The sequence below is a fragment of the Megalobrama amblycephala genome, linkage group LG18, assembly GCF_018812025.1.
Source record: "Megalobrama amblycephala isolate DHTTF-2021 linkage group LG18, ASM1881202v1, whole genome shotgun sequence".
In the NCBI taxonomy this organism is placed as follows: domain Eukaryota; kingdom Metazoa; phylum Chordata; class Actinopteri; order Cypriniformes; family Xenocyprididae; genus Megalobrama; species Megalobrama amblycephala.
Genome location: NC_063061.1, coordinates 5,847,499 through 5,873,655, shown reverse-complemented (window position 1 = coordinate 5,873,655; position 26,157 = coordinate 5,847,499). Strand labels below are relative to the sequence as shown.

Sequence of the window (26,157 nt, the reverse complement as noted above, 5' to 3'; positions counted from 1 at the left end):
ACCATCCTGCATTGATTGAACTTTTATGTATTTGTATTGTTACAGCTTGATCAGTCTGTGAATGATGCAATGGTAGGACACAACACTGTTGACAATGTTACTGTCAGAGATATGAACCTGATGAACCTGCAGGAATCCTGTTATCCATCATATGTCAGTCACATAGCAGAGAGAATTTGGATTGTTTCTCTCCTCCACACAAGAAGCGCAAAGAAAAACAAAGAAAATCCCCTTGAAATGCATAAGCTGGATTTATTACAGGAAATGTTGGTTGCAATCAAGAGGCCAGCTGCTGACTGTGATGGCACATTCGGGAACCAAGTAGAAGAGGAACTGGGGTTGATTGAAAACCCTGTGATCAAGACAAAGCTAAAGAGAAAGATTATGAACAACAAATGAGGCCCAGGAGTGTGACCTTCCAGTTTCCACACCAGCTGCATACCTCCCCGTCCTCCACCTGTTCAAGTTCCTCCCACAAACACGTTTATAGTCACTACCACACCTGCACTCGCCTTTACAGTCACTACTTTTTTACAGCCCCTGTCCCAAAAGGATCTCTCCCCTATTTTGATAGCTCCACCCCACACAAAATGAATGTCTTTATCATAGCTGAAGCAAACAACAATAAGATTGCAAATGAACAAAGAAGTGAAGATGACATCCGAGCATATTCAAGCAAAAGCCATCATGTCTTAGTTCTGTGAAACAAAGCAAAACCAATGTTATTCGTTTATCAAGAAGAAATAAAACAACCTTGGTTTCCGATTTCAGGACTTCCTGCTCTTTGAGTTCTTTCCAACGCTGGAAAGCTGCACCGATATTAAAGGATTAGTCCACTTTAAAATAAAATTTTTCAGATAATTTACTCACCCCCATGTCATCCAAGATGTTCATGTCTTTCTTTCTTCAGTCGAAAAGAAATTAAGGTTTTTGATGAAAACATTCCAGGATTATTCTCCTTATAGTGGACTTCAGTGGCCTCCAGACGGTTGAAGGTCAAAATTACAGTTTCAGTGCAGCTTCAAAGGGCTTTAAACGATACCAGACGAGGAATAAGGGTCTTATCTAGCGAAAACAATCTGCCATTTTTGAAAAAAATAAAACTGCATATGCTTTATGAACACAAATTGTCACCTTGCACGTGCTTCCGCTTTCTGTATTCTTCAAAAATCTTATGCTATATGTCACGCCTTCCCTATTATACTTACAGAACGAACGCGGCACCAGTTTAGTTTTTTTTCTTAAGTAGAATAGGGAAGGCGTAGGACATACGGCGTAAGCTTTTTGAAGAATACGGAAAGCGGAAGCACATGCAAGGCAACAATTTGTGTTCATAAAGCATATGTAGTTGTATTTTTTTTTCAAAAATGGCCGATCTTTTCGCTAGATAAGACTCTTATTCCTCGTCTGGTATCGTTTAAAGCCCTTTGAAGCTGCACTAAAACTGTCATTTTGACCTTCAACCATTTGGTGGCCATTGAAGTCCATTATAAGGAGAATAATCCTGGAATGTTTTCATCAAAAACCTTAATTTCTTTTCAACTGAAGAAAGAAAGACATGAACATCTTGGATGACATGGGGGTGAGTAAATTAACAGGAAAATTTTATTTAAAAGTGGACTAATCCTTTAACGCGAGTCCTACCTCTTGCCTGATCATAACCCTTGACTTTTTAGGTTTCACCGACATTTTCCTCTTTTGTTTTTTAAGAACTTTTGACTAGGTGAGATTAGTGCAGTGAACAGCGAATATTACATGCAATATTATATATGAATGTATATGTATTTGTTGATGCATCAGGAGGTAATGGTAGCACTGCATTTACAGGTGGTGTTGTTGCCACATCTGTGTATCTAGTTAATGTGTGTGCTATGAGAGGAGCGCTTGTGAGTGTCGTGCCATCCTTTTTATTTTGAGCATTATTTTAGTGCAGAAGACTCTCCATTGATTGGCAAGACAGTAGTTGAACACCCGTTGGTCATGATCCATTTGGCAGAAAGAGGTCACAACAGAGAGGGTATGCATCATCTCCCAAATCAAAAAGAGGTCTTCAGTGGCTGAGCCTGGCAGCGGTTTTGCAGAGGGAATGTTGAGGAGGCCCTGGTCAAGTGCTCTCTTAAAATCCATCTGTGCAAAGATTCCAGCATCGGGGGCCTTGCCCTGCGCGCCCACACAGACATACCTAAATTGGTATGCTGCATCAACATCATCCATCATCTGCACAGCGAACCGGCACTTGAAGTTGCAGAAAGTGCTTCCGCTGTGTGCTGCTGGCTTTATGCTGATGTGTTGATGTGCCAAAAATCGCAGGGTTATGGCAAGTCTCTTCTGGGCAGTGATGGCGAGCCCCATTCTTGTGTCTTTCTTTGTAATTAGCAGTGCTATTTTTGTGAGCAGAACTTCAGATTCTACTGCAGTCATTCTCAGCAGATCCCTGAATCCCATTGTGTTCTCTACCTGTCATTATTGTAATACAAATAAAATCAAAGAGATTAACGACAGGGCACTGAATAAATTTTTTTTTAAACATTAAAAAAAAATTTTTTTCATGTTTTCTACCTTTGTAGGAAAGTAGAGTAAAGTAGAGTAAAGTGCAATAATGGAATGGTGTCTCAACAGAACTGGAAGTTGAACTCTAACATCATGTAATGTTTGCATAACGTTAGCCAGTTTGCTGCTAGAAATAACAATTAAGTCTTCTCAGCCAAGATTTCACCCATATTCTTTTTCTCCTTTTGTGTTTTTCACTGTCCTCTATATTTGTTTTTCTTCTGAAGTCATGTTTGATCACGCAAGTTTCTGTGAGATCTCATGTCTGTGGAGTTGCCAAAGTGAAATCATTACTACAGTCGGCAGGTGTGTGGTCTCTTTTTATTTTTAGGTGAACTATGCCTTTAAATAAAAGGGTTTTTTTGTTGTTGTTGTTGTTGTTGTTGTTGTTGTTTTAAAATATAAATCGCTTTTAACTTTCATTTTTAAATTTGTGGTCATGCGTACTCTTTGAATAGGGAACGTTGGTACTGACTGCACATTTTACAAATATTTGTCAATGATGCTCAGGATCTGTTGCACTCCAAGTCCTCCAACATCGTCCTGTCAGTCATCTCTACTTATTATTTTCATGTGATAACCAATTACCACAGCAATGTCCCTTAGGGGTCTGTAGAATGCATTAATTATTTTTTGAATCAGATTTAGGCTTCGGGCACGTCCCTAACATGACGTCACTTTTGCTGCAAATTAGCTTGGAAAATGGAAAAGATTACATTCAGCAGTTGGAAATATTGCTGTTACATGATGTTTCATTAACAGAGTTCGGGATGAGCACATAATAATCTATCCAATCAACGTGTCATCAGCAAATACCACGTCTATCCTATCAGCATGAGTGTATGTATATATATATATATATATATATATATATATATATATATATATATATATACACACAGTCAATATATACACACAGTCAATATATACACACAGTCGACAGTTTTCAGCATCCCTTCATCACCCTGACTCATCACTCTTGGCTTGTTCCTACCACAGCCAGGAATATGGAGGGAGTACTCTGGGTTCAGGCCAAATACCGGACCCAGAGCCCTCTCCTTGGACAGCACGCCAAAAACGCTTACCATTTACTCTCTCTGACTTATTTGTAAGTGTGAACTTGTGAATTTGATTTTGTTGGGAGAAAACATGATAAGAACACTGTTGTCAAATGCAAGTTTTGACTCTGGCATTATGGCTTGCTCATCCACATCCCTTTGATCCCAAATACATTATACCCATCTATTATCAAAAGTCAAAAGTCAAAAAAAAAAAAAAAAAAAACGTAACACTTTATTTTAGGGTCTTTTAACAAGTGGCTTACAAGCATGCATTTACTAGAATATTGGCTGTTTATTAGTAATTATTAAGCACATATTAATGCCTTATTCTGCATGACCTTATTCTACATTCTTAACCCTACCCAATACCTAAACTTAACAGCTAACTTACTATTAAAGGTCCCGTTTTTTGTGGTTTTTTGAAGCTTTGATTGTGTTTATAGTGTGCAATATAACATGTGTTCATGTTTCGCGTGTAAAAAAACACAGTATTTTTCACATAATTTACTTATCTGTATACCGCTGTTTCCACTGTCATAAAAACGGGCTGATGACTTCCTTGTTCTATGAAGTCCCTCCTTCAGAAATACGTAACGAGTTCTGATTGTGCCAGCGGTTCCTGTGTTGTGATTCGACAGCTCTGAGCGCACCGTGCCCGGAAAGGTCACGCCTCTTACCATAACGTGGAGATGCACGCGCTCAGTGTTATTGTAAACATGTCTTTAATTTTACCCTATCAATTTGAGCCGGAATCAGACCCGGTGATTGGACTGCGGGATGAAAATAACAGCGTTTCGACGACATGGCGACAAACACACTCTACAAACGCAACTCTTGTGTATTCCTGTGGGCGGAGGTTAGTCAAAAAACTGTTTTAGTGACGTCATTAAAGAAGGAAGTAGAGGGATGTAGTCCAAACTGGCCGTTCGATGTAGGCGACTTCTGTTAAATAAAATATCTCGCTTGGCATTGAACTTTGAGCTTTAAAATTTTACAGATTTTATTTATACTCTAACAACAACATTACACACTAACTAAAGTTTGAAACATGGGATCACGAAGAATGGGACCTTTAATAAGCAGTGAATTAGGAGTTTATTGAGTGAAAAGTCATAGTTAATAGTTTATATGTGTTCCCTATATTAAAGTCCCAAAAAAACATTTTCTTATAACCTTACATAAATTATTTTGACAAAAACATACAGTACAGTCCAAAAGTTTGGAACCACTAAGATTTTTAATGTTTTTAAAAGAAGTTTCGTCTGCTCACCAATGCTACATTTATTTAATTAAAAATACAGTAAAAACAGTAATATTGTGAAATATTATTACAATTTAAAATAACTGTGTACTATTTAAATATATTTGACAAAGTAATTTATTCCTGTGATGCAAAGCTGAATTTTCAGCATCGTTACTCCAGTCTTCAGTGTCACATGATCTTTCAGAAATCATTCTAGTATGCTGATTTGCTGCTCAAGAAACATTTATGATTATTTTCAATGTTGAAAACAGTTGTGTACTTTTTTTTCAGGATTCCTTGATGAATAGAAAGTTCAAAAGAACAGCATTTATCTGAAATACAAAGCTTCTGTAGCATTATACACTACTAGGGGTGTGACGAGACCAGTATCTCACGAGACGAGACGAGACTCGAGATTGAGTTCACGAGACGAGACAAGATGGCGAAATACATGACTAGAAAAAATATTCTGCAGGTGTATTTGAAATGTTTTAACTAATCATTTTGTAATGAATGTCATTTCAGTTCTACTTTCTGAGACTGAATTATCATATGCGGCGACCGTTATCCAACTGAATTAATTTTTTTTATTATTATTTAAATACAAAGCAAAACGACAGTGGAGGCATAATGTAAACGTAGCGGTGGCATATTCTTTCCTAATCATCCTAACACTCTGTCATGGCAACATCACGAGACTACTTTTCGCCTCGACGAGAAATCTCGTCACAGTTTAGTCTCGCGAGATCTCGTCACACCCCTATACACTACCGTTCAAAAGTTTGGGGTCAGTAAGAATTTTTATTTTTATTTTTTTGAAAAGAAATTAAAGAAATGAATACTTTTATTCAGCAAGGATGCATTAAATCAATCAAAAGTGGCAGTAAAGACATTTATAATGTTACAAAAGATTAGATTTCAGATAAACACTGTTCTTTTGAACTTTCTATTCATCAAATAATCCTGAAAAAAAAAATATTGTACACAAATATTTTGTACAATTGAACACATTAAATGTTCCTTGAGCAGCAGATCAGCATATTAGAATGATTTCTGAAGGATCATGTGACACTGAAGACTGGAGTAACGATGCTGAAAATTCAGCTTTGCATCACAGGAATAAATTACTTTGTCAAATATATTCAAATAGAAAACAGTTATTTTAAATTGTAATAATATTTCACAATATTACTGTTTTTTACTGTATTTTTAATTAAATAAATGTAGCCTTGGTGAGCAGACGAAACTTCTTTTAAAAACATTAAAAATCTTAGTGGTTCCAAACTTTTGGACTGTACTGTATATATACACAGTCAATATATACACACAGTCGACAGTTTTCAGCATCCCTTCATCACCCTGACTCCTCACTCTTGGCTTGTTCCTACCACAGCCAGGAATATGGAGGGAGTACTCTGGGTTCAGGCCAAATACCGGACCCAGAGCCCTCTCCTCGGACAGCACGCCAAAAACGCTTACCATTTACTCTCTCTGACTTATTTGTAAGTGTGAACTTGTGAATTTGATTTTGTTGGGAGAAAACATGATAAGAACACTGTTGTCAAATGCAAGTTTTGACTCTGGCATTATGGCTTGCTCATCCACATCCCTTTGATCCCAAATACATTATACCCATCTATTATCAAAAGTCAAAAGTCAAAAAAAAAGTAACAATTTATTTTAGGGTCTTTTAACTAGTTGCTTACAAGCATGCATATTACTAGAATATTGGCTGTTTATTTGTAATTATTAAGTACATATTAATGCCTTATTCTGCATGACCTTATTCTACATTCTTAACCCTACCCAATACCTAAACTTAACAGCTAACTTATAACTAGTAATAAGCAGTGCATTAGGAGTTTATTGAGTGAAAAGTCATAGTTAATAGTTTATATGTGTTCCCTATACTAAAGTGCCAAAAAACATTTTCTTATAACCTTACATAAATTATTTTGACAAAAACATATATCATGAGTAACAGGTGAATTATAGCTACAGTTAGTATTGGTAGAGATTGGTAGGGTATTGTAAACCACCATTGAGTATTTGTAACTTCTGATTGCAATCTAATGTGGATTTTGCCCATATGATGAGGCAGAAATATGTTATTTGTAGCATTTTAGAATAAGCTAATTTCTACACCTGCTTAGCATTTCTCATGTAAATCTTATCATTTTATCTTATAAAAATACCCCAAATCACATGAAAATCATAAACAAATCATATGCTGTCGTAATCATTTTTAATTGGCTTCATGTTTCATGTGAAGAAATGGTTCTGTAGGTTAGTATGTATAGAACAGAGCATGGAAGAGTAGTGCACCTTTGTCATCGGAAGAGACAGGGCGGGTTATGAAGATGTAATATGAGTGACGTGCAGCAAATTATCTTCCTCTGTGAAATAACAGCGATTGCAGAAGTGAAAACATGGGTAACAGAGCTGGAAGCCACTAATATGCTCACCAGATTGCATAAAATTAATAGAAATTATGATTTTGTCTAAAGAAATTTGAACTAAACGTGTAAATAACATTCACAGAGAGGCGCACACGAACGAAAAGTCAGAATTTTGAGGAGAAAATACACAATTACCAATTTTGTGGTGAGTAATGGAAAAACACTTGCATTTATCAATCTTTTGCACTTCCTTATCCATTCATGGTATTCATTTAGCAGTTGTTAGTTACTCCTCTCTATCCTTTTGTTAGTAAAATTCCTTTTATTACATTTGTTTATTCCTTGTGTTGAAAATACAGTAAGACGCTCTACAAGTAGCTGACACGAATCCTTCAGATGGGTCCGATGACAAACTCCTTCCAGTAGTTTGTACAAAATTGGATATGTACAAACAGGCTTCACTGCCCTCATGACAGGCAGGCCCCTGGCTTCTTGTGCCAGTGCCAAAAGAACAGCTATGGGCAGCTTTGAGACAGTTTAAAATTGCTGGACCTTTGAGATGAATGGCTATTTATAGTGAGAAAGAGAATGATCGAAAGCAGAAGAAAGCACTCGGATGAAAGATAAATTGAAAACCGGCTCACTGGGGTCTATGCCTAAAGAGAAAGCTGAAAACTGATTTGTTATAGTTAAAAGAAAGAAAAGAAAGAAAAGAAAAGAGCAGCGCAAGCAACAGAAAAACAGATGAGACAATCAGGAAGAAAGAGAATACGTCTTAAGGAAACGAAAAGAGACTGATTAAAGGAACGAGAAATCGGTTGGTATTGAACATTGGCCTCATGATGAGAAATTGAACTGTTGAGATCTCATCTCATTGGCTTTACCGAAGGGGTTGGCGGGGTCACATGGTGGCCGCTGAAAAAGTGGTGTGATAGCAAGAGCGTGAGTGGTGCCTAAGTACAGACATTATCTAGCACAGGCCACTGGATACTGCCTATTGTACTCATTCCTTACTGTAATTCCACAGCAGATCGAGTTGGACACTGAACTCTGTGCTCTCTGAGGTTCACTTGTTTTTGGAGCATGGAATGACATTACAGATTGAGGTTGATGTGATTTAGCTTAGTGAGAAGAAGGTCCTGCACCAGCCATTTGCTATTTTGAAGGCTCGCCACCACTGTTGAGAGCGGCTCTCAGCTTTGGTGATAGAGATAGTAGTAACATCTGATTACACAATATATATGACTGCTGTAGCAAGCTGAATATGTTAGGAACTAGAAAAGTGTTTGCACAAAAAAATGGGCAATCAATTTTGTAGACTAACAACCGTTGCCGTCTGTCAGTCGTATAATGTATGTCAATGGGAACTCCATCTATAAGAGTAAAAAAAACATGCACAGACAAAATCCAAATGAAACCCTGCGGCTCGTGACGACACACTGATGTCCTAAGACACGAAACGATCGGTTTGTGTGAGAAACCGAACAGTATTTATATAATTTTTTTACCTCTAATACACCACTATGTCCAACTGCCTTGAGCGCGCGCACGGCATCCTGTGCGTGAGGTGTGTACACGCTCTGTCGTAGTTTAAACATGGAGCCTGTAGTACAACAGTTGTTATACAAATGGAAGTAAACCACTAAAAAACAAGGTTTCATTACATCAAAACTTCATTTTATTTTTCTTAAGGGCAGCTTTAAAAATAAAAAGGACACATACAAAGATCTTGTTTACATACCTCAGTTGGATGTGGAAAAACCATAGGCACAGCTGATGGTTTAAAGGAACACTCCACTTTTTTTGAAAATAGGCTCATTTTCCAACTCCCCTAGAGTTAAACAGTTGAGTTTTACCGTTTTCGAATCCATTCAGCCGATCTCCGGTTCTGGCGGTACCACTTTTAGCATAGCTTAGCATAGTTCATTGAATCTGATTAGACCGTTAGCATCGCGCTTAAAAATGACCAAAGAGTTTCGATATTTTTCCTATTTAAAACTTGACTCTTCTATAGTTAAATCGTGTACTAAGACCGACGGAAAATAAAAAGTTGTGATATTCTAGGCTGATATGGCTAGGAACTATACTCTCATTCTGGCGTAATAATCAAGGAACTTTGCTGCCGTTCCATGGCTGCAGCAGTGCAATGATATTACGCAGCGCCCGTGAGCCCCTGCTTGCACAGGGAACGTGCCTTGTAACCATGGAGATGTTTGTGAGAGACGCTGCATAATATCATTGCGCCTGCTGCAGCCATGATACGGCAGCAAAGTTCCTTGATTATTACGCCGGAATGAGAGTATAGTTCCTAGCCATATCAGCCTAGAAAATCGCAACTTTTCATTTTCCGTCGGTCTTAGTACGCGATTTAACTACAGAAGAGTCAAGTTTTAAATAGGAAAAATATCGAAACTCTTTGGTGATTTTTAAGCGCGATGCTAACGGTCTAATCAGATTCAATGAACTATGCTAAGCTTTGCTAAAAGTGGTACCGCCAGAACCGGAGATCGGCTGAATGGATTCGAAAACAGTAAAACTCAACTGTTTAACTCTAGGGGAGTTGGAAAATGAGCCTATTTTCAAAAAAAGTGGAGTGTTCCTTTAAGTCGTACGTGATCCTCTCCTAGGTATGTAAAATCAACAGGGGAAAAATGATCACTGCAGACCCTCAACAACTTTTGTACGTTAATGGGTGTGTTGATATCCAGCCGAAGAGCAATCGACCATAACTTCAGGCGAGCAGGATCAGAAGTTGGGAATACGTGGAAAGTCACCACTCCCGAATGAATTAGCACAAGAGAATGTAATCTTTTAGTTTTAAGTCGGTTTGAACAATCCGGATAAGCGCAAGTAAGTACCATTTTGATTAGCCGTCGTACCTGCAATATTTGTGCCCTGTGTAAACAATGAGTGACGTATACGTGCGAGAGATCACTTCCGGCAGTCGCGTACACACCTCACGCACCGGATGCCGAGCACGCGCTCATTGCAGTTGAGATATAAATGATATAAATACAGTTCGGTTTCTCACACAAACCAGTCGTTTCGTGTCTTAGGACATCAATGTGTCGTCGCGAGCCACAGGGTTTCATTTGGATTTGTCTGTGCATGTTTTTTTTTACTCTTATAGACGAAGTTCCCATTGACATGCTTTATAAGACTGACAGATGGCAACGGTTGGAGTTAAAAATCCTAATTTGTGTTCTACTGAAGAAATAAAGTCACCTACATCTTGGATGCCCTGGGGGTAAGCAGATAAACATCAAATTTTCATTTCTGGGTGAACTATTCCTTTAAAGTGGAAATGAAGCAGTCAGTCAAGTTAACATTATAAAGGTGTTTTTGATTGTATTTTCCTCTAAACCACTAGAAGGCACAAAAACTTTGCTAAACATCCACGTTTCTATGCATATGGAAATTTGGTGTATTCTTGGTGCAATCGTGGGCAGCAATGCAAAGTTGATTCTGCGCTAGTTTGATCTAATAGTAATGTTTTCTTTTTAAATGTTATAGATTTATGTAGCGAATGAAAATCAATGAATTACAGAATATATTTTGAGACAAAGATCTTATTAATGATTTTCATTTTTGTTCAAGGTAATAAAATCAACAGTTTTTCAACAACTGTATGGTATTTGGGGTAAAAAGCTTCCCTGCTGTTGGGGGCACAAAAAATTAAAGGCACAAAAAATTGACATAATAATAAATAGCTGGCTGACTTTTCCATTTGTTGTCATGCCATAGTTAGATTCACATGATTGGTATGTTTTAATGTCCACCTTAGAGATAATTATCATTTATAAAGAACCCATCATATTTAAATATTTTATGTTATTGATATCACAATATTATATTTATTGTTACTACTGTAAAGCCATTTTAAGTTATTATGGGATATTAAATTATGTAGATATTATGCAAAACATGTTACTTTAGCAAAAGTTTTTTTTTTTTTTTTTTTTTTAAATTGGGTGCTTTTTACCACATGCTGGTGAGTCTTTTACCCCAAATGTTGAGTAAAAGGCCGCACTCGCCACCTCATGCATTTATATGATTTTTTTATGATTTATTTTGCCTCAAAATGTGTTGATCCATCAATGTTTATTAAAATAATTTATATTTTGTTGTATTACAATCATACACTATGGGACTAGTGAAAAGCACATTTTCCTTAAAGGGTTAGTTCACCCAAAAATGAAATTTCTGTCATTAATTATATGTCGTTCCACACCCATAAGACCTTTGTTCATCTTCAGAACAAAAATTAAGATATTATTAATGAAATCCGATATATATATAAGACTTTTATCCCATTGGGTTTTGAATTCACATGAGGGTGAGTAAATGATGGCAGAATTATTATTTCATTTCTTGAACTTGAATGGTTGAGGGGTGAGAAATATAAATTCATTGTGATTGGAAATTCTAGATTTGCATTAGAAATTCTAATATGGCTGTTGCAGCTATTCTAGTTCTTAACCTATTTTCAGCATACATTTGTACAAGCATTGTGTGTGTGTGTGTGTGTGTGTGTGTGTGTGTGTGTGTGTGTGTGTGTGTGTGTGTGTGTGTGTGTGTGTGTGTGTGTGTGTGTGTGTGTGTGTGTGTGTGCGCGGGGGAACTAAGTGGAACAATCATGCCGTGAAGACAGCAGTTACCTTGATGAGGGATTTGAAACATGTTTAATTCATTCTGGCTGACAGATAGGATGTAACACAAAAGCCTAAAAAGAGAAAACACTATATTCTTGAAGCAGCTTTCAAGCATGCTCCTGAACTCAAACACACACACTGTCTCACATACAACATGTTTAAAAAAAAAAAAAAAAAAAAAAAAAAGTAAAATACAAGATGTGTAATACAGGTATTGTGTATCAACCAAATGATTCTCCTCAAAAAAAAAAAAAAAAAATCTCATGTTTCATTTAGAGTTTTTTAGCTTTTTATACTTTCAGTTTTGCATGCTTTAATTTGAAAATCAAAATAAAATGTTCCTGACTGCTTTGCAGTGATCCTAAACAGTGCAGAGCCCGGGAAGTCACCTCTAGGAGACAGTTAATTAATGTAATAATACACAATACAACAACATACAAAACAACAGAGCGGGAGCATTGTTCTCTTCTTGTGCCAGTATAGACTACAGATTTCTAAAATGAAGGGTGGACCACAAATCCATGAGTACAGTTTGCCAAACTGTGGGAATGGATTGTGAAAGCGTGCGCACGGATTATGAATTTGTGAGTACGGATTGAAAAATCGAAGGTACAGATTACAAATCTGAGAGCACAGATTGAAAACTCATGGGTACAGTTTATTAATCTGTGGGCACGATTTGTTAAACCGAGGGAACAACTGAACAATCTGTGAGTACGGTTTATTAAAGGGGTGGTTGATTATGATTTCAATTTTTTAACTTTAGTTAGTGTGTAATGTTGTTTGATCATAAACAACATCTGCAAAGTTACGACGCTCAAAGTTCAATGCAAAGGGAGATATTTTCTTTTACAGAATTCACTGTTTAAGGACTACAACAAATGGCTGGTAGGGACTACAATGAGCTTCTTCCCAGGTTCGTGATATAACAATCGAGCCCGATCACACAAAACTGCGTATAAATAGTACAAGTGTGTAATCTCGTAGAATATATACGGCAAAATGAGTTTTGACATGCTTATGGTACGCAGTTTTTCGTGTGCATATGATACGCACTTTATGGCGTACTTTATGGCGTACTTTATGGCGTACTCTATGACCCCCCAGCCCCCATCCTAACCAAGAGCGTGTCATATACATGCCATAAAGTGCGTATCATATGCACACGAAAAACTGCGTACCATATATTCTACGAGATTACACACTTGTACTATTGATACGCATTCTCATGTGATCGTGTTGAACAATCCCAAAAATTGACATAAACCCCGCCCCCGAGAACACGAAACAAAGGGGGCGGGGCCATGTTGGGCTGCTTTAGAGAAGAGGAAGAGTTGTTGTAGTAGAGAGTTGTTGTCATGCCGTCATTTTATGCCAGACTGCTTCACAAACGAGGCTCAATTCAACGCTGGATTTACACCAAAAATTAACATGATGGCACATGCTAGTGGATGAGTTGAATCAACTCCACAGCAACTACATAAATTTATCCACTAACCATTCAGAAATGTCCAGTTTCATTCTAAAAGTTGTAACTTCTTCCTGAGTCTCTCCATCAGTGTCGACTCCGGTTTGAACAATGTAAGGCTGAACACCGTTACTGACAATCAAAAAAGATTCTCCAGCTTTGTTGTTGTTGAGCAACTGAAGTGTGAGCTGTTAAAGCTCCACCCTCTTCTGGAAAGGGGGGCGGGAGCAGCAGCTCATTTGCATTTAAAGTGACACACACAAAAACGGTGTGTTTTTGCTCACATCCAAATAGGGGCAAATTTGACAAGCTATAATAAATGATCTGTGGGGTATTTTGAGCTGAAACTTAACAGACACATTCTGGGGACACCAGAGACATATTATATCTTGTAAAAAGGGCCATTATAGGTCCCATTTTTTTATTTCCTATGCTCCGTAATGACTGTGAAAACTTGCCAAAAAAAAAAAAAAAGGAAATTACAGAAATAGCTAATTAGTAGCAAATTAAATATTTAACCTAGCTCAGTATCATAAGGTTCTGTTACATCCTTCTAAGATATTTGGTTTTCTTGAGGTTTGAAAGGGTTGAAGTTCTCAAATTAATTTAAATTGACCATTGCTTATTACAGTGTTAATATATGAACATTTAATACATACCCAAGGAACAATTATGGGTTAAATAGTTAGATTGAATTACACCATTACTGATATCTTCAGCTCAGAGTTATTTTCAGCTCCTTCAGTGGCCTTCCAGATGAGGTCTCCACATGAGGAGTAAGGAGATGTGCATTGAAATTGAGGATATTACTTTCCACAGCAGGAATGCGGAGTCTGTCTGCTTTAATCTGAGTATGTCCTCAGGGGAAAAAAAGAAGAAAAAAAAAAATGAGATACAGTCAGGACAGAAAGGAAAATATATCACATTTGTATAATTTATGAAGCACAAAGTTCCATCCATCCATCTGTATATTCTCCAAACCACTTGTCCTCTGTAGGGCAGCGGGATGCTGGTGCCTATCCCAGAGTCTCGGGCTGCAGGCGGGGAACTTATGAAGCACATAGTTGTATAATATAAAAGGGCTGTTAATTTAATACTCACTTTAAGTCCTTTTTACATTAGATCATGGAAATACATCAGCCTGTGTTGAGAAAGGAATTCATTCCTTGTTGGAGAAAGGAGCCATAGAGGAAGTGCTTCCTTCCCAGAAGGATTCCAGGTTTTACAGGATAATATTTTCTGGTGCCAAAAAAGGATGGTGGTTTGCAACCGATTCTGCACTTGTGCTGGCTGAATTTCACACTCAGGATGTGCAGTTTCAGAATGTTGATGCTGACACACATTTTGTCTCAGATTCTAACAGGAGGTTGGTTCATAACTATCAATCTGAAAAATGCATATTATATTTTTAGATCATTTAGATATAGGAAGTACTTCAGGTTTGCATTTGATTACGCTTACCAGTTCAAGATCAGTTTAGCCTTGGTGCCATATATGTTGATGAAATGTATGGATGCCCCTGTGCCCCCACTGAAGCTCCAGGGTATGCAGATGTAAAACTACCATGATGATTGATTGATTGATTGTAGCGCAGTCTGAGGAGTTGTTCATTTGACATCCAGGCATTGTTTATTGATCGACTACGGAGCCTAGGTTTTGCACCTGACCTTTAGACTCTGGACGGGCAATCATCTCTGGTGGCACATAAATTGTCTGGAGATGATGGCAGTTTTTCTTGCTCAATCCATGTCTTGATCCGAGCCTGTCTCGAGCAGTCACAGACGCTGCAATATTTTCAAACCTGTTTGATATTATCGCCATGTGATCTTGTAGTGTGTGTAATGCAACAATTGAAATTTTGAAACATTTAGAAACCGTTATGGCTTAACAAAGCATTGTTTACTGAAATCACCTGACCATGGCAGTTTGATACACACTCCGAACCACTGGATGGAAACAAAAGATTCACAAATGTTTAAGGAAGCAGTGTTTTGAAAACACCATCACTAGCAACACCGTCATTTGGACTACTTTTGGTATCGCTTTTGACATTTTTGCAATAAATAAATGATTGTGATTACCAGTGATGGGAATAACGGCGTTATAAATAACGTGCGTTACTAACGCCGTTACTTTTTTTAGTAACGAGTAATCAAACGAATTACTTTTTCTCCCATTACAATGCCGTTAGCGTTACTGACAAAAAAAAAATGCCGCGTTACTATAATTGAGCTCACTGAATCGGTTTTCTTTCGAGTAAGCTCTCTCTCAGCCATAGGACCTGCAAAGTTTTTTTCTCTGGTGTGTGCTGCGGTTAGTCATACACAAATATAATTTTAAACTGATAATAATGTATGATGCGCTGTGTGTGTGTCTGTCAGAGCATGCGCGCGAAGCGCGAGCTCAAACCAGAATACCCTTTTTGATGCTTGATCGAAAATATATGAAATGAGCTTTTTTCTAGTCGACTAGTAGTTGTTCATTTAAGCTATTAGTTGACTAATCACATTTATATTAATTTAATTTCTTAAATACTGGAGAGAATAAACCATAATAAGGAGCGTTTACATAATATAGGCTATAGCACTCAAGCGCACGCATAATTGCCATAAAGAACCAGCAAAAGTAATGATTATGAGTGTGACAAAAACAGCAAGGAGACATTTTAATTGTTTATTAATAAAGTAATGTTTTCTGAATCAGTGTCGGCTGCAAAGATGAAGTTGACATTGCTGATTCTCATTGCTGATCATCTGCTCATATGGACGCGCCTAGAGAGATAACGCACATTTCATTCGGATTAGGCTATATAATCAGAGTAGCCTCTTTCTTTTCGTGTTTAATTACTTCATTTTCGTTAAAGTAGATATTTCAAGCATTCTACAAATATATTTCTCATGTCTGCGAGGCAAGCAGCCTCTGAGTTTCGGTTCATTTAGCCTATAAGACGCGCTCCAGTTCGCGAGCCAGCGATCGCGCCCGCGCCTCCATGTCATGATTTTATTGTCTGCTATATTTGCTTGTTATATATTAAATCCAAGCAATTGGTTGATGAAACATTGATTAAAATTAAGATACAATTTTTACAAAACGAAATTCACTTTAAAGAGAGGCTTTCTATAAAACAAAACTTAATGAAGTGTTTAAAATCATGTCTGACCCACTCCATGCCTCCCGATATATTTGCGCATCTTATTCACGCTGTTCACTTTTCATAATCGAATAAATGGATTTAAAACATAACATAGGACTGTTTAAACATAAATATGAAACTACGTTTTCTTTAATGGCTACCAACTCAGTACAGAGAAATTTCATGTCGTGAGCAAGAGCGGATCATGAGTCAGGAGTCGCATCAAGAATAATTTATTCTTAGACTTATATGTAATATTGGGGGCATTCAATTTATTTGGCATATTTTTATTTTTTTATTTTTTTTAAAGTAACGCAATAGTTACTTTCCCTGGCAATTAGTTACTTTTATAATGATGTAACTCAGTTACTAACTCCGTTACTATTTGTGAGAAGTAACTAGTAACTATAACTAATTACTTTTTTAAAGTATAAGGTGCCCAACACTGGTGATTACATATGTCTGTTATGTTTTTCATTATAACTGTACATATTTTAAAGAAATGGGTTTAGAGGTAGGAGTCTTAATAAAATGTTGTATTGTTACTAATATTTTAATTTTCCTACATATTTCTGTCCATTACTTTTTATTTTTTCTTTATATATTCTCTATTAAATGGTTTTGTGGGTTTGGGAGTAGGGTTAAAGGATCCAAAATGTATTTATATAATGGTAAAAGGCCAATTATACACATATCTTTATGAAATAAAAGATTTGAAAATATTTTGTCTAAATACATAATGTTTACGTATAAATGCTGTCAGTACATCCATATTGTACATTTCAGCATCTATCCAAATGCACAAAAATGCACGTTTTGTACCTGTAAATGTTACATATTAACTTATTACCTTATTAACATTGAGACCAGGCTGTGAATTCTGTCCAGTCTTTTGCAATCAATATTTCTACATATAGAAATGTGTAACTCTGTACTGTTGAAATTGATGCCAGTGCCATACAGAAAAAGTTCAGTGTGTCCATGTTCAATAATGTCATCAAAATTGTCTGTAGCTGTAGTTAACATTAGGAAATACTGACAGAGTACACTGTTATATTGACAACATGGCTAAGCATCATGTTTATGAACAATGACACAACGACGTGTTATTCTAATGGCATTGATATTTTCATTGACAAATATTTACTCTTGAGAGATGAACTATGGATTTTGAGCAAATTCCAGGCTTTAGCAGCTATTCCAATGTGTGGTGCTCTTTGTGTGAATTGTTTTGAAAAGTGCAGTTGCGCTCTCTCTCTCTCTCTCTCTCTCTCTCTCTCTCTCTCTGTACTTACAAAACAAAAGCACTTGTGTAGAATTTGGAGTGTTGATCACATACTAATTCTCTTTAGTATTTTCTCAGTGAACTCTGGGAGCTTATCTTGCCAATACACAATGCAAATTAGATCTAAGCCAAAAGTAACAGTTGTATCAGTGCGGGTCATGTTGGACAAGTAGTTGGGATCCTTTACTAATGCTGACATAAGCCTAGACTGTGATTTAGAGACTCAGGTGCTGGTGTAGTAGCGGGGATCGATGGCCTGTGATTGGGGAAGCAGCATGCAGCAGTCCCCACTGTGAGATCTCTAGCACAGATATTGGCATCAGAAAACAGGGCCAATGGTCTGGCATATCCTAGTGCAGAACTCTGAGGCAAGCATTTTCTGTTCGTGTTGGTGCCAGTAGTTCCTTTGCTCTTATTGGAGATTTACGTGGATCACAATGCATTGTGATTGATTGATTGATTGATTTTAAAGGTCCATAATCATGTGATAGTTTCCTATTAACACATCAGTAGTTAATGATTATCTGAGCATATAAAAAAAAGGAATATTAGGCTAGGGCTGTCGCGGTTAAGGAATTTCCCTTGCGGTATTTTTGAGTGGCTCAATAGCGCGATATGCGGTATTACCGCCATTATATATATATATATATATATATATATATATTTAGAGAGAGAGAGAGAGAGAGAGAGAGAGAGAGAGAGAAAGAGAGAGGTCATATTCAATAACGAAACTAAAGAGCATTGAAATAAAGAGAATGTCAAAATAAGGGTCTACAAAACAGAACATAAACCTGACAATAAGATGGTAGAGCTATTGTTGTATGTATAATAGTTAGTTTCGATCCTCGAATCTGACTAAACAAGACTTTCTGCTGATATTTCACGAGTATAAGCAGAACTAACGTTACTCATCTCTGCGCGTTCTAGACGGGCTGTCAATCAGTGCAGTTACATTGTTGTGACACAAGGTGGAGGCAAGGGACTGTCTTTGAGTCTTTAAACCGTTCATTCAACTGCGCGTTCAAAAACGCAGATTCATTCAAAGAGAGATGAAATGAAACAAGCTGTTGAAATCATTTTAACGTTGAGCGCCACTTTATAAGGCTCAGCTGACCAGTAATGCTTCGATGGTAAGGCAGAGATTTCGCTATCCTTGGACACGACAACTTTTTTTCACGAATATAACTTGTGTCTCGGCCTGAAGGACAGACGCAGGTAATCGCACGCGCTCAGTCGATCTCTCTCATTCACTGTCTGTTTAGGCTTGTTTAGTGCAAATCTATGGAGCCTCTGTACAAATCACCATGGTACACATTATGCTATCATTATTACCTTATTTAATATTTAGTACACGTGTATGAAGTGTAAAACGAGAAGGACATAGCCTTTCAAAAAATAGAAAACATGCAAATATCGCGGTTGCTGCGGTTTTTGCAGTGTTCTGCGGTTGGCTCGTCAAAAGCGCGGTATTACGAAATTGCGGTTATCGCGACAGCCCTATATTAGGCATTATTTATGAGGTAGTTAAGCATGAACACACCAGAAATTGTATTTAGTAGTACTGTATTATTGGCAATTTAGCCATGACTACTGGCTTATTCTGGTGAATAAAATTGAACAAAATCAATGAGTGCCATACAAATCAATAATTAATGTGAATATACGTTTCACTTTAGAACAGGTGGTCAAATTGTCTTTATTACACAATTTTAGCAATGTATTACTTTAAGGATTAGTTTACTTTCAAATGAAGATTAACCTAAGCTTTACTCACCCTCAAGCCATCCTTGGTGTATATGACTTTCTCCTTTCAGATGAATACAATCAGAGTTATATTAAAAAATATCCTGACACAAGCTTTATAATGGCAGTGAACAGGGGTCCATATTCCACATGGCTCTGGGGGGTTGATAAAGGCCTTGCAGAAACAAGCGATAAAAGCATTCCTTATGTACATTGTAATCTTTGACAAAAACAATTTAGCTTTTTGTTGCTTTTTTATGAAAGTTACCAACATTCAAGTGATGATTAAAAAAAAAGAAGAATGTATGAAACTAGAATAAAACATTTTGCATGTTCAGATATTCATCAAACAAAAACTTCAGACTCTGGGGGCCATGACATTTTTGTGAAAATTATTAAATTCTTGTGGTGGCTGGCAACTTATTATTACTATTATTATTATTTTTTTAATTATTGTAGGAAAGAGTTAATTATTAGATTTTTTTCTGCTTATTTATCTTTCAAATGTTTTATAAGTTTTAAATAATGCTAATATGCCCTTTGTCACAACACAGACAATGAAAAAAATGTGAGCAGAATCTATTTGTAGCAGTAATTTTTATTTAAAAACTTCATTATATTTAAGAATGCTCAGGAAACAAAAAACTTAAACAGAACAACCAACTAAAATGCAATGAAGACTAAACAAAGACCAACAGAAAACAAGCTATACTAACCCAAATAATAAAAAAAAAAAAAATTCAAACAATGAAGGAACAAGAAAACAGAACACTAACAGAAACACAGACCAAACGTAACACTCTTAATATACTGGTTTGTTAAAGCTTAAAGGGTTAGTTCACCCAAAAATGAAATTTCAGTCATTAATTACTCACCCTCATGTCGTTCCACACCCGTAAGACCTTCATTCATTTTCAGAACACAAATTAAGATATTTTTGTTGAAATCCGATGGCTCAGTGAGGCCTCCATCGCCAGCAATAACACTCCATTTTTCAATGCCCAGAAAGGTACTAAAGACATTTTAAAACAGTTCATGTGAGTACAGTGTTTCAACCTTAATTTTATAAAGCAACGAGAATACTTTTTGTGCACCATAAAAACAAAACAATGACTTTATTCCACAATATCTAGTGATGGGTGATTTCAAAACACTGCTTCATGAAGCTTCGAAGCTTTTGTTTCGAATCAGTGGTTCAGAGCACCAATATCCCATGATTTCAATAAACGAGGCTTCATTACGTCATAAGTGTTTCGAAACTTCAATAGTTCATGTGACTCTGGCAGTTTGATTCGCACTCCGAACCACTAATTCAAAACAAATGATTCGTTAAACTTCGAAGCTTCATGAAGCAGTGTTTTTTTTTTTTTTTTTTGAGAGAGAGTTTCTCACAAAAGTCAGAATTGCAAGTTGTAACTCGCAAACCCACTGGCTCAGCGGGTAGCCTCACAGCAAGGAGGTTCAAGGTTTGAGCCCTAGCTGACTTTTTGAGGATGAATTATTCCTTTGAAAGAATTTTGGAATCCAAAATAGCAGCAACAAATGTAATATGAACAAGTACACAGCATGTAGTGAAGCAGTGTAGTTACAGTAGATTTGTGGATAGACTAGACAGCTTCTGTGTTTGATTCTTGCTGTGTAGGCTGCTTACAGAGGCTTTGTTTGTTTACTGGCATACAGTGTTTCTCGCTGTGCCATTCCTACAAATGTCTCCTATGATTGTGACTCAAGAATGAAGCCTGGTTAGATATTCCTACAGAGACCTGGAAGCTACAACTAGACCATCAGTGTGTGTGTTTCTGTACTGTATGATTGCTTCCAGGGCTTCTTTCTTTATTGTCATTTTTCAGCTACACTACGACAGCTTCTGTGATTTAACATGGACATGCATTCATTTAGCTCACTCAAGCTGGAAAATGTGCCTCCTCTGAGAGTTTAATTTCCACTTTGAAATATCATTGCACAAAAAAAACAAGAGTTCAATGTAATTCTAATTTTATTTATTTATTTAAACTTGGGAGGTGGGGAAGGGCATGACTATGAGAATTTTTGTACATTTTAATCAGGTAACATTGCAAATGCCTTACAAAGCTAAATAAAGTACAATCTATGAATGCAGTGCAAAATATCACACACAAAAGTGTTTTGGGTTTTTTTTTTTTTCTTCAAATCTCTGGCTTTTTGTCTGGGGTTTGAGGACATTCTCAATTTTGAGAGAGAGAAAAAAAGACCTTGACCAGTGAATCAAAACACTTGTCAAAAGCAAAGGCTCCTTCATCAGCCTGCGGTCATAACAGTACCCTTATACTTGCCTGAGTGGAGAACTTGATGAGCACTTCCTAATTTGACTTGAAGGTGTTACAGTGGTGGTCAGAATTATTGGCACCCTTGGTAAATACGATCAAAGATGACTGTAAAAATAAATCTGCATTGTTTATCCTTTTGATCTTTAATTCATAAAATTAGCAAAAGTCTAACCTTTCATTGAAGAAAAAGAATTGAAAGTGGGGGGAAAGTCACATTATGAAATAAATGTTTATCTACAAAACATGTTGGCCACAATTATTGGCACCCTTTTATTCAATAATTTTTGCAACCTCCTTTTCTCAAGAAAACAGTTCTGAGTCTTCTTCTATAATGCCTGATGAGTTTGGAGAACACCTGACAAGAGATCAGAGATCATTCCTTCATGCAGAATCTCTCCAGATCCTTCAGATTCCAGCTCCATGATGGTGCTTGTTCTCTTCAGTTCACTCCACTCATTTTCTTTAGGGTTCAGGTCAGGGGATTGGGACGACCATGGCAGAAGCTTCATTTTGGGCTCATTGACACATTTTTGTGTTGGTTTTGATGTTTGTTTTGGATCATTGTCCTGATGGAAGATCCAACCATGGCCCATTGTTGGATTTCTAGCAGAAGCGGTCAGGTTTTGAATTTTTATCTGTTGGTATTTGATAGAATCCATGATACCATATATCTGAACAAGATGTCCAGGACCTCCAGCAGAAAAATAGGCCCACAACATTAAAGATCCAGCAGTATATTTAACCGTGGGCATGGGGCACTTTTTATCCATGTGTGCACCAAACCCATCTGGTGGGTTTGCTGCCAAAAAGCTCTTTTTTTAGTTTCATCTGACCATAGAAGCCGGTCCCGTTTGAAGTTCCAGTGTCTGACAACTGAATATACTGGAGATTGTTTCTGGATGAGAGCAGAGTATTTTTCTTGAAACCCTCCCGAACAACTTGTGGGGATGTAGGTGCTCTTTGATAATTTTTTTTTAGGCTTTCTGAGACTCAAGACTCAACTAATCTCTGCAATTATCCAACTGTGATCCTTAAAGAGTCTTTGGCAACTTAAACATTCCTCCTCACTGCGCATTAGGATGATTTAGACACATGTCCTATTTCAGTCAGATTTGTAACATGTTTGGTTAATTGGAACTTCTCAATTATTGCCCTGATGGTGGAAATGGGGATTTTCAATGCTTTAGCTATTTTTTTACAGCCACTTTCTGTTTTGTGAAGCTCAACAATCTTTAGCTGCACATCAGAACTATATTCTTTGGTTTTACTCATTGTGATGAATGATTAAGGGAATTTGGCATTTGTGTTTCCTCATGTTTATACTCCCGCGGAACAGGAAGTCATGGCTGGACAATTTCATGTTTATGATCACCCTGGTGTGCTAAAAAAATTTAAATATGAACGGGAATATACTTCAGAGATATTTCACTCATAAAACATTCTAGTGGTGCCAATAATTGTGGCCAATGTGTTTTGGAGAAAAACATTTATTTCATAATGTGATTTTCCACTTTCAATTCTTTTCCTTCAATGAAATGTTAGATTTTTGCTAATTTTATGAATTAAAGATCAAAAGGATAACCAATTCGGATTTATTTTTACAGTCATTTTTGATCATATTTACCAAGGGTGCCAATAATTCTAACCACCACTGTAATACATTTTCAGTAAAGCAATAGCAAACATACAAAGAAAGTCAATAAAAAATATGACAACAACAAAAGCATTATAGTTTTGAGTGTAAAAACCATGACTAACAGGTTAACCAATCGTCAAATGTGCTGAAAATATAATAATCTGCTGCATCTTCCACATAAGATATGGGAATTGCAAGGTGTAAAATACATTTAGCACAATTTCTGTGTTCATGTTTGCACCAGTGCACCTGATTTGCATAATTCCTTTAGTAAAATGAGTGTTAAACCATCGCAGATGGCACCATTTATAAGTGGCCACAGTTTATTCTTAGTAAATTTTCCCTTGCGCATGCCATATTCTGGCTTAATCAGTAATATTTTTGCTTATGCATCATTGCAAATGGATCTGATTTGGATTTTGAGTTGTATTTGATTGCCAAAATTACCTAACGTTATATTTCATCACTACATTGAATAAGAAGTTGGATTTTCCTTTCAGATCAGATATGGTATCATGAATAGAGTTGTTCTTACTGCACTGAATGTGATTCCCTCTCCTATTTAAAAAATAAAAATAAAAAAAAAAATAAAAAAGGAGATAAAATGTACACACATTACTCAAAAATGTGTCATATTTTGAGCAGTAAGGGAAAACAGATGTACTAGAAGCTCCATTAGTAAGATGAATGTTTCACTTTTGCACAAGAGAACTGACAAGGTTCTTTCGCTTCTTTTATTAATTAATGCCCTATTTTTTTTTTCCTTTTGACACTTCCACAGAGGCGAGAGTCATCTTCCTTTTCCAAGAAGACCAACAACACTTTCAACATCGTGGGAACTACCTACAGCATGAGCGTAGCCAAAGATCCCGGATTGACAACCATCTCCAAGAGCGCCACATCCACGTCCACATCCACCCCGTCACAGCCGGTCCGAGAGGTCCGACTGCCCAAAATGGATGGTGAATACGTGCCGGAGGGCGTAAGAAAGTCATACAATCGCGTCAGCAAAGTGGACAAGATCTCTCGTATTATCTTTCCAGTGCTCTTCTTCATCTTCAACCTGGGTTACTGGGCCACCTACGTCAACAGAAAGCCGACCATCAACAGGTCCAGCCCACAGAAATGAACATGGCGACTGCCAAAAGAGAAAAAACTGCCAGTCCATTCTTAATCAGCAACATGATGCTACTGCTACGTGCTCATTTTCCAATTTTCATCGTCTTTTTTTTTTACATTTTGTAGTAGTGCCATACAGCCATGTAGACATAGAATCCTAGTCAGTAGTTTTTCAGATTTGTATGTGACATTTCCTGTGTTGCATGAGTATGAAAAATCAATATTACTGGTCTTGTATGGATGATCATTACTTACCCACTAAACCCACTGCACTGGAGGAAAACTTCAGTCACCATTGGCTGTCGGTCGCCATGGCAAGTACCTGTAGCCATTCAGCAGCCAGTAGTGATGTCTGTAGGCACATCGTTATTAAGTATCTGTCCTTTGACGCTCCGCAGACCCAGAGTAATATCATCTAGAGTTGTGTTCTCATCCCTGTGGGTCTATCTGTGCATTTACCTGTCCAGTGACTCTATTGTTTAAACAGCCTGAGCAGGCTCCAAGATAAAGAAACTGTGTGCCTTTTTAATCGCTCGCCATAGAGATGAATAGTTTGGCACGTGCTGACATTGTCTTCAAGCTTATGCCTGCCTAATGAAAAAACGTCAGTGTTGATTGATCTCTCACAGGTTGGTATTAAACTCGGTTGATTTAGTGTTGACGGTTAACTGTAAGGCTCTGCGTCAGCCAACAGTTCTTTGTTCATAGCCAATATGAGCAGAGAAAGTATTGAGTGTATTGTAACACTGTAACAGGCTATAAAGCATTTCAGTTTTGAAGAAAATCAAGACCAGATTTTAGATGTGGGCCAGTGCCACGCAGGAAGGAACATGCATTTTCATTACCTCACACTGAAGTGTTGGTGGTTTTGATCTTTACACTGATGATTTCATGATTTATGTGTTGTACAATACAGAATTCATGTTTGTGAATGCACTATTTTTATTGTTATTTTGGCAATTGCAAGCCAATATCATAGTTTTCTGTGTGTGAGATGCCATGTACACCAAATGTAGAAGTAGTTTCTATGCCATGTTAATTTACTCATATATTTAAAGGGTTAGTTCACCAAAAATGAAACTTCAGTCATTTATTACTCACCCTCATGACGTTCCACACCCGTAAGACCTTCGTTAATCTTCGGAACACAAATGAAGATATTTTTGATGAAATCCGATGGCTCAGTGAGGCCTCAATTGACAGCAAGATCATTAACACTTTCAATGCCCAGAAAGCTACTAAAGACATTTTAAAACAGTTCATGTGACTACAGTGCTTCAACCTTAATGTTATGAAGTGACGAGAATACTTTTTGTGCACCAAAAAAACAAAATAACGACTTTATTCAATAATATCTAGTGATGGGCGATTTCAAAACACTGCTTTGTGAAGCTTCAAAGCTTTACAAATCTTTTGTTTCTAATCATTGGTTCAGAGTGCGTCAAACTGCCAAAGTCACATGATTTCAGTAAATGAGGCTTTGATAGTGTTTTGAAATTTCAGTGGTTCATGTGACTTTGGCAGTTTGATGCATGCTCCGAACCACTGATTTTAAACAAAAG

The 26,157-nt window shown here is 37.0% G+C and overlaps 1 protein-coding gene across 1 annotated transcript in view; it reads left to right on the top strand.

Moving 5' to 3' along the window:
- gabra3 (gamma-aminobutyric acid type A receptor subunit alpha3) overlaps positions 1-25,722 on the top strand; it is a 268,591-nt gene extending 242,869 nt beyond the window's left edge. The window contains exon 10 of the mRNA XM_048165836.1: positions 24,258-25,722. Coding sequence (XP_048021793.1) covers positions 24,258-24,605 — 348 coding nt within the window. The 3' untranslated portion in view covers positions 24,606-25,722. The remainder of the gene's footprint in view (positions 1-24,257) is intronic.
- Positions 25,723-26,157: the final 435 nt, after the last annotated feature.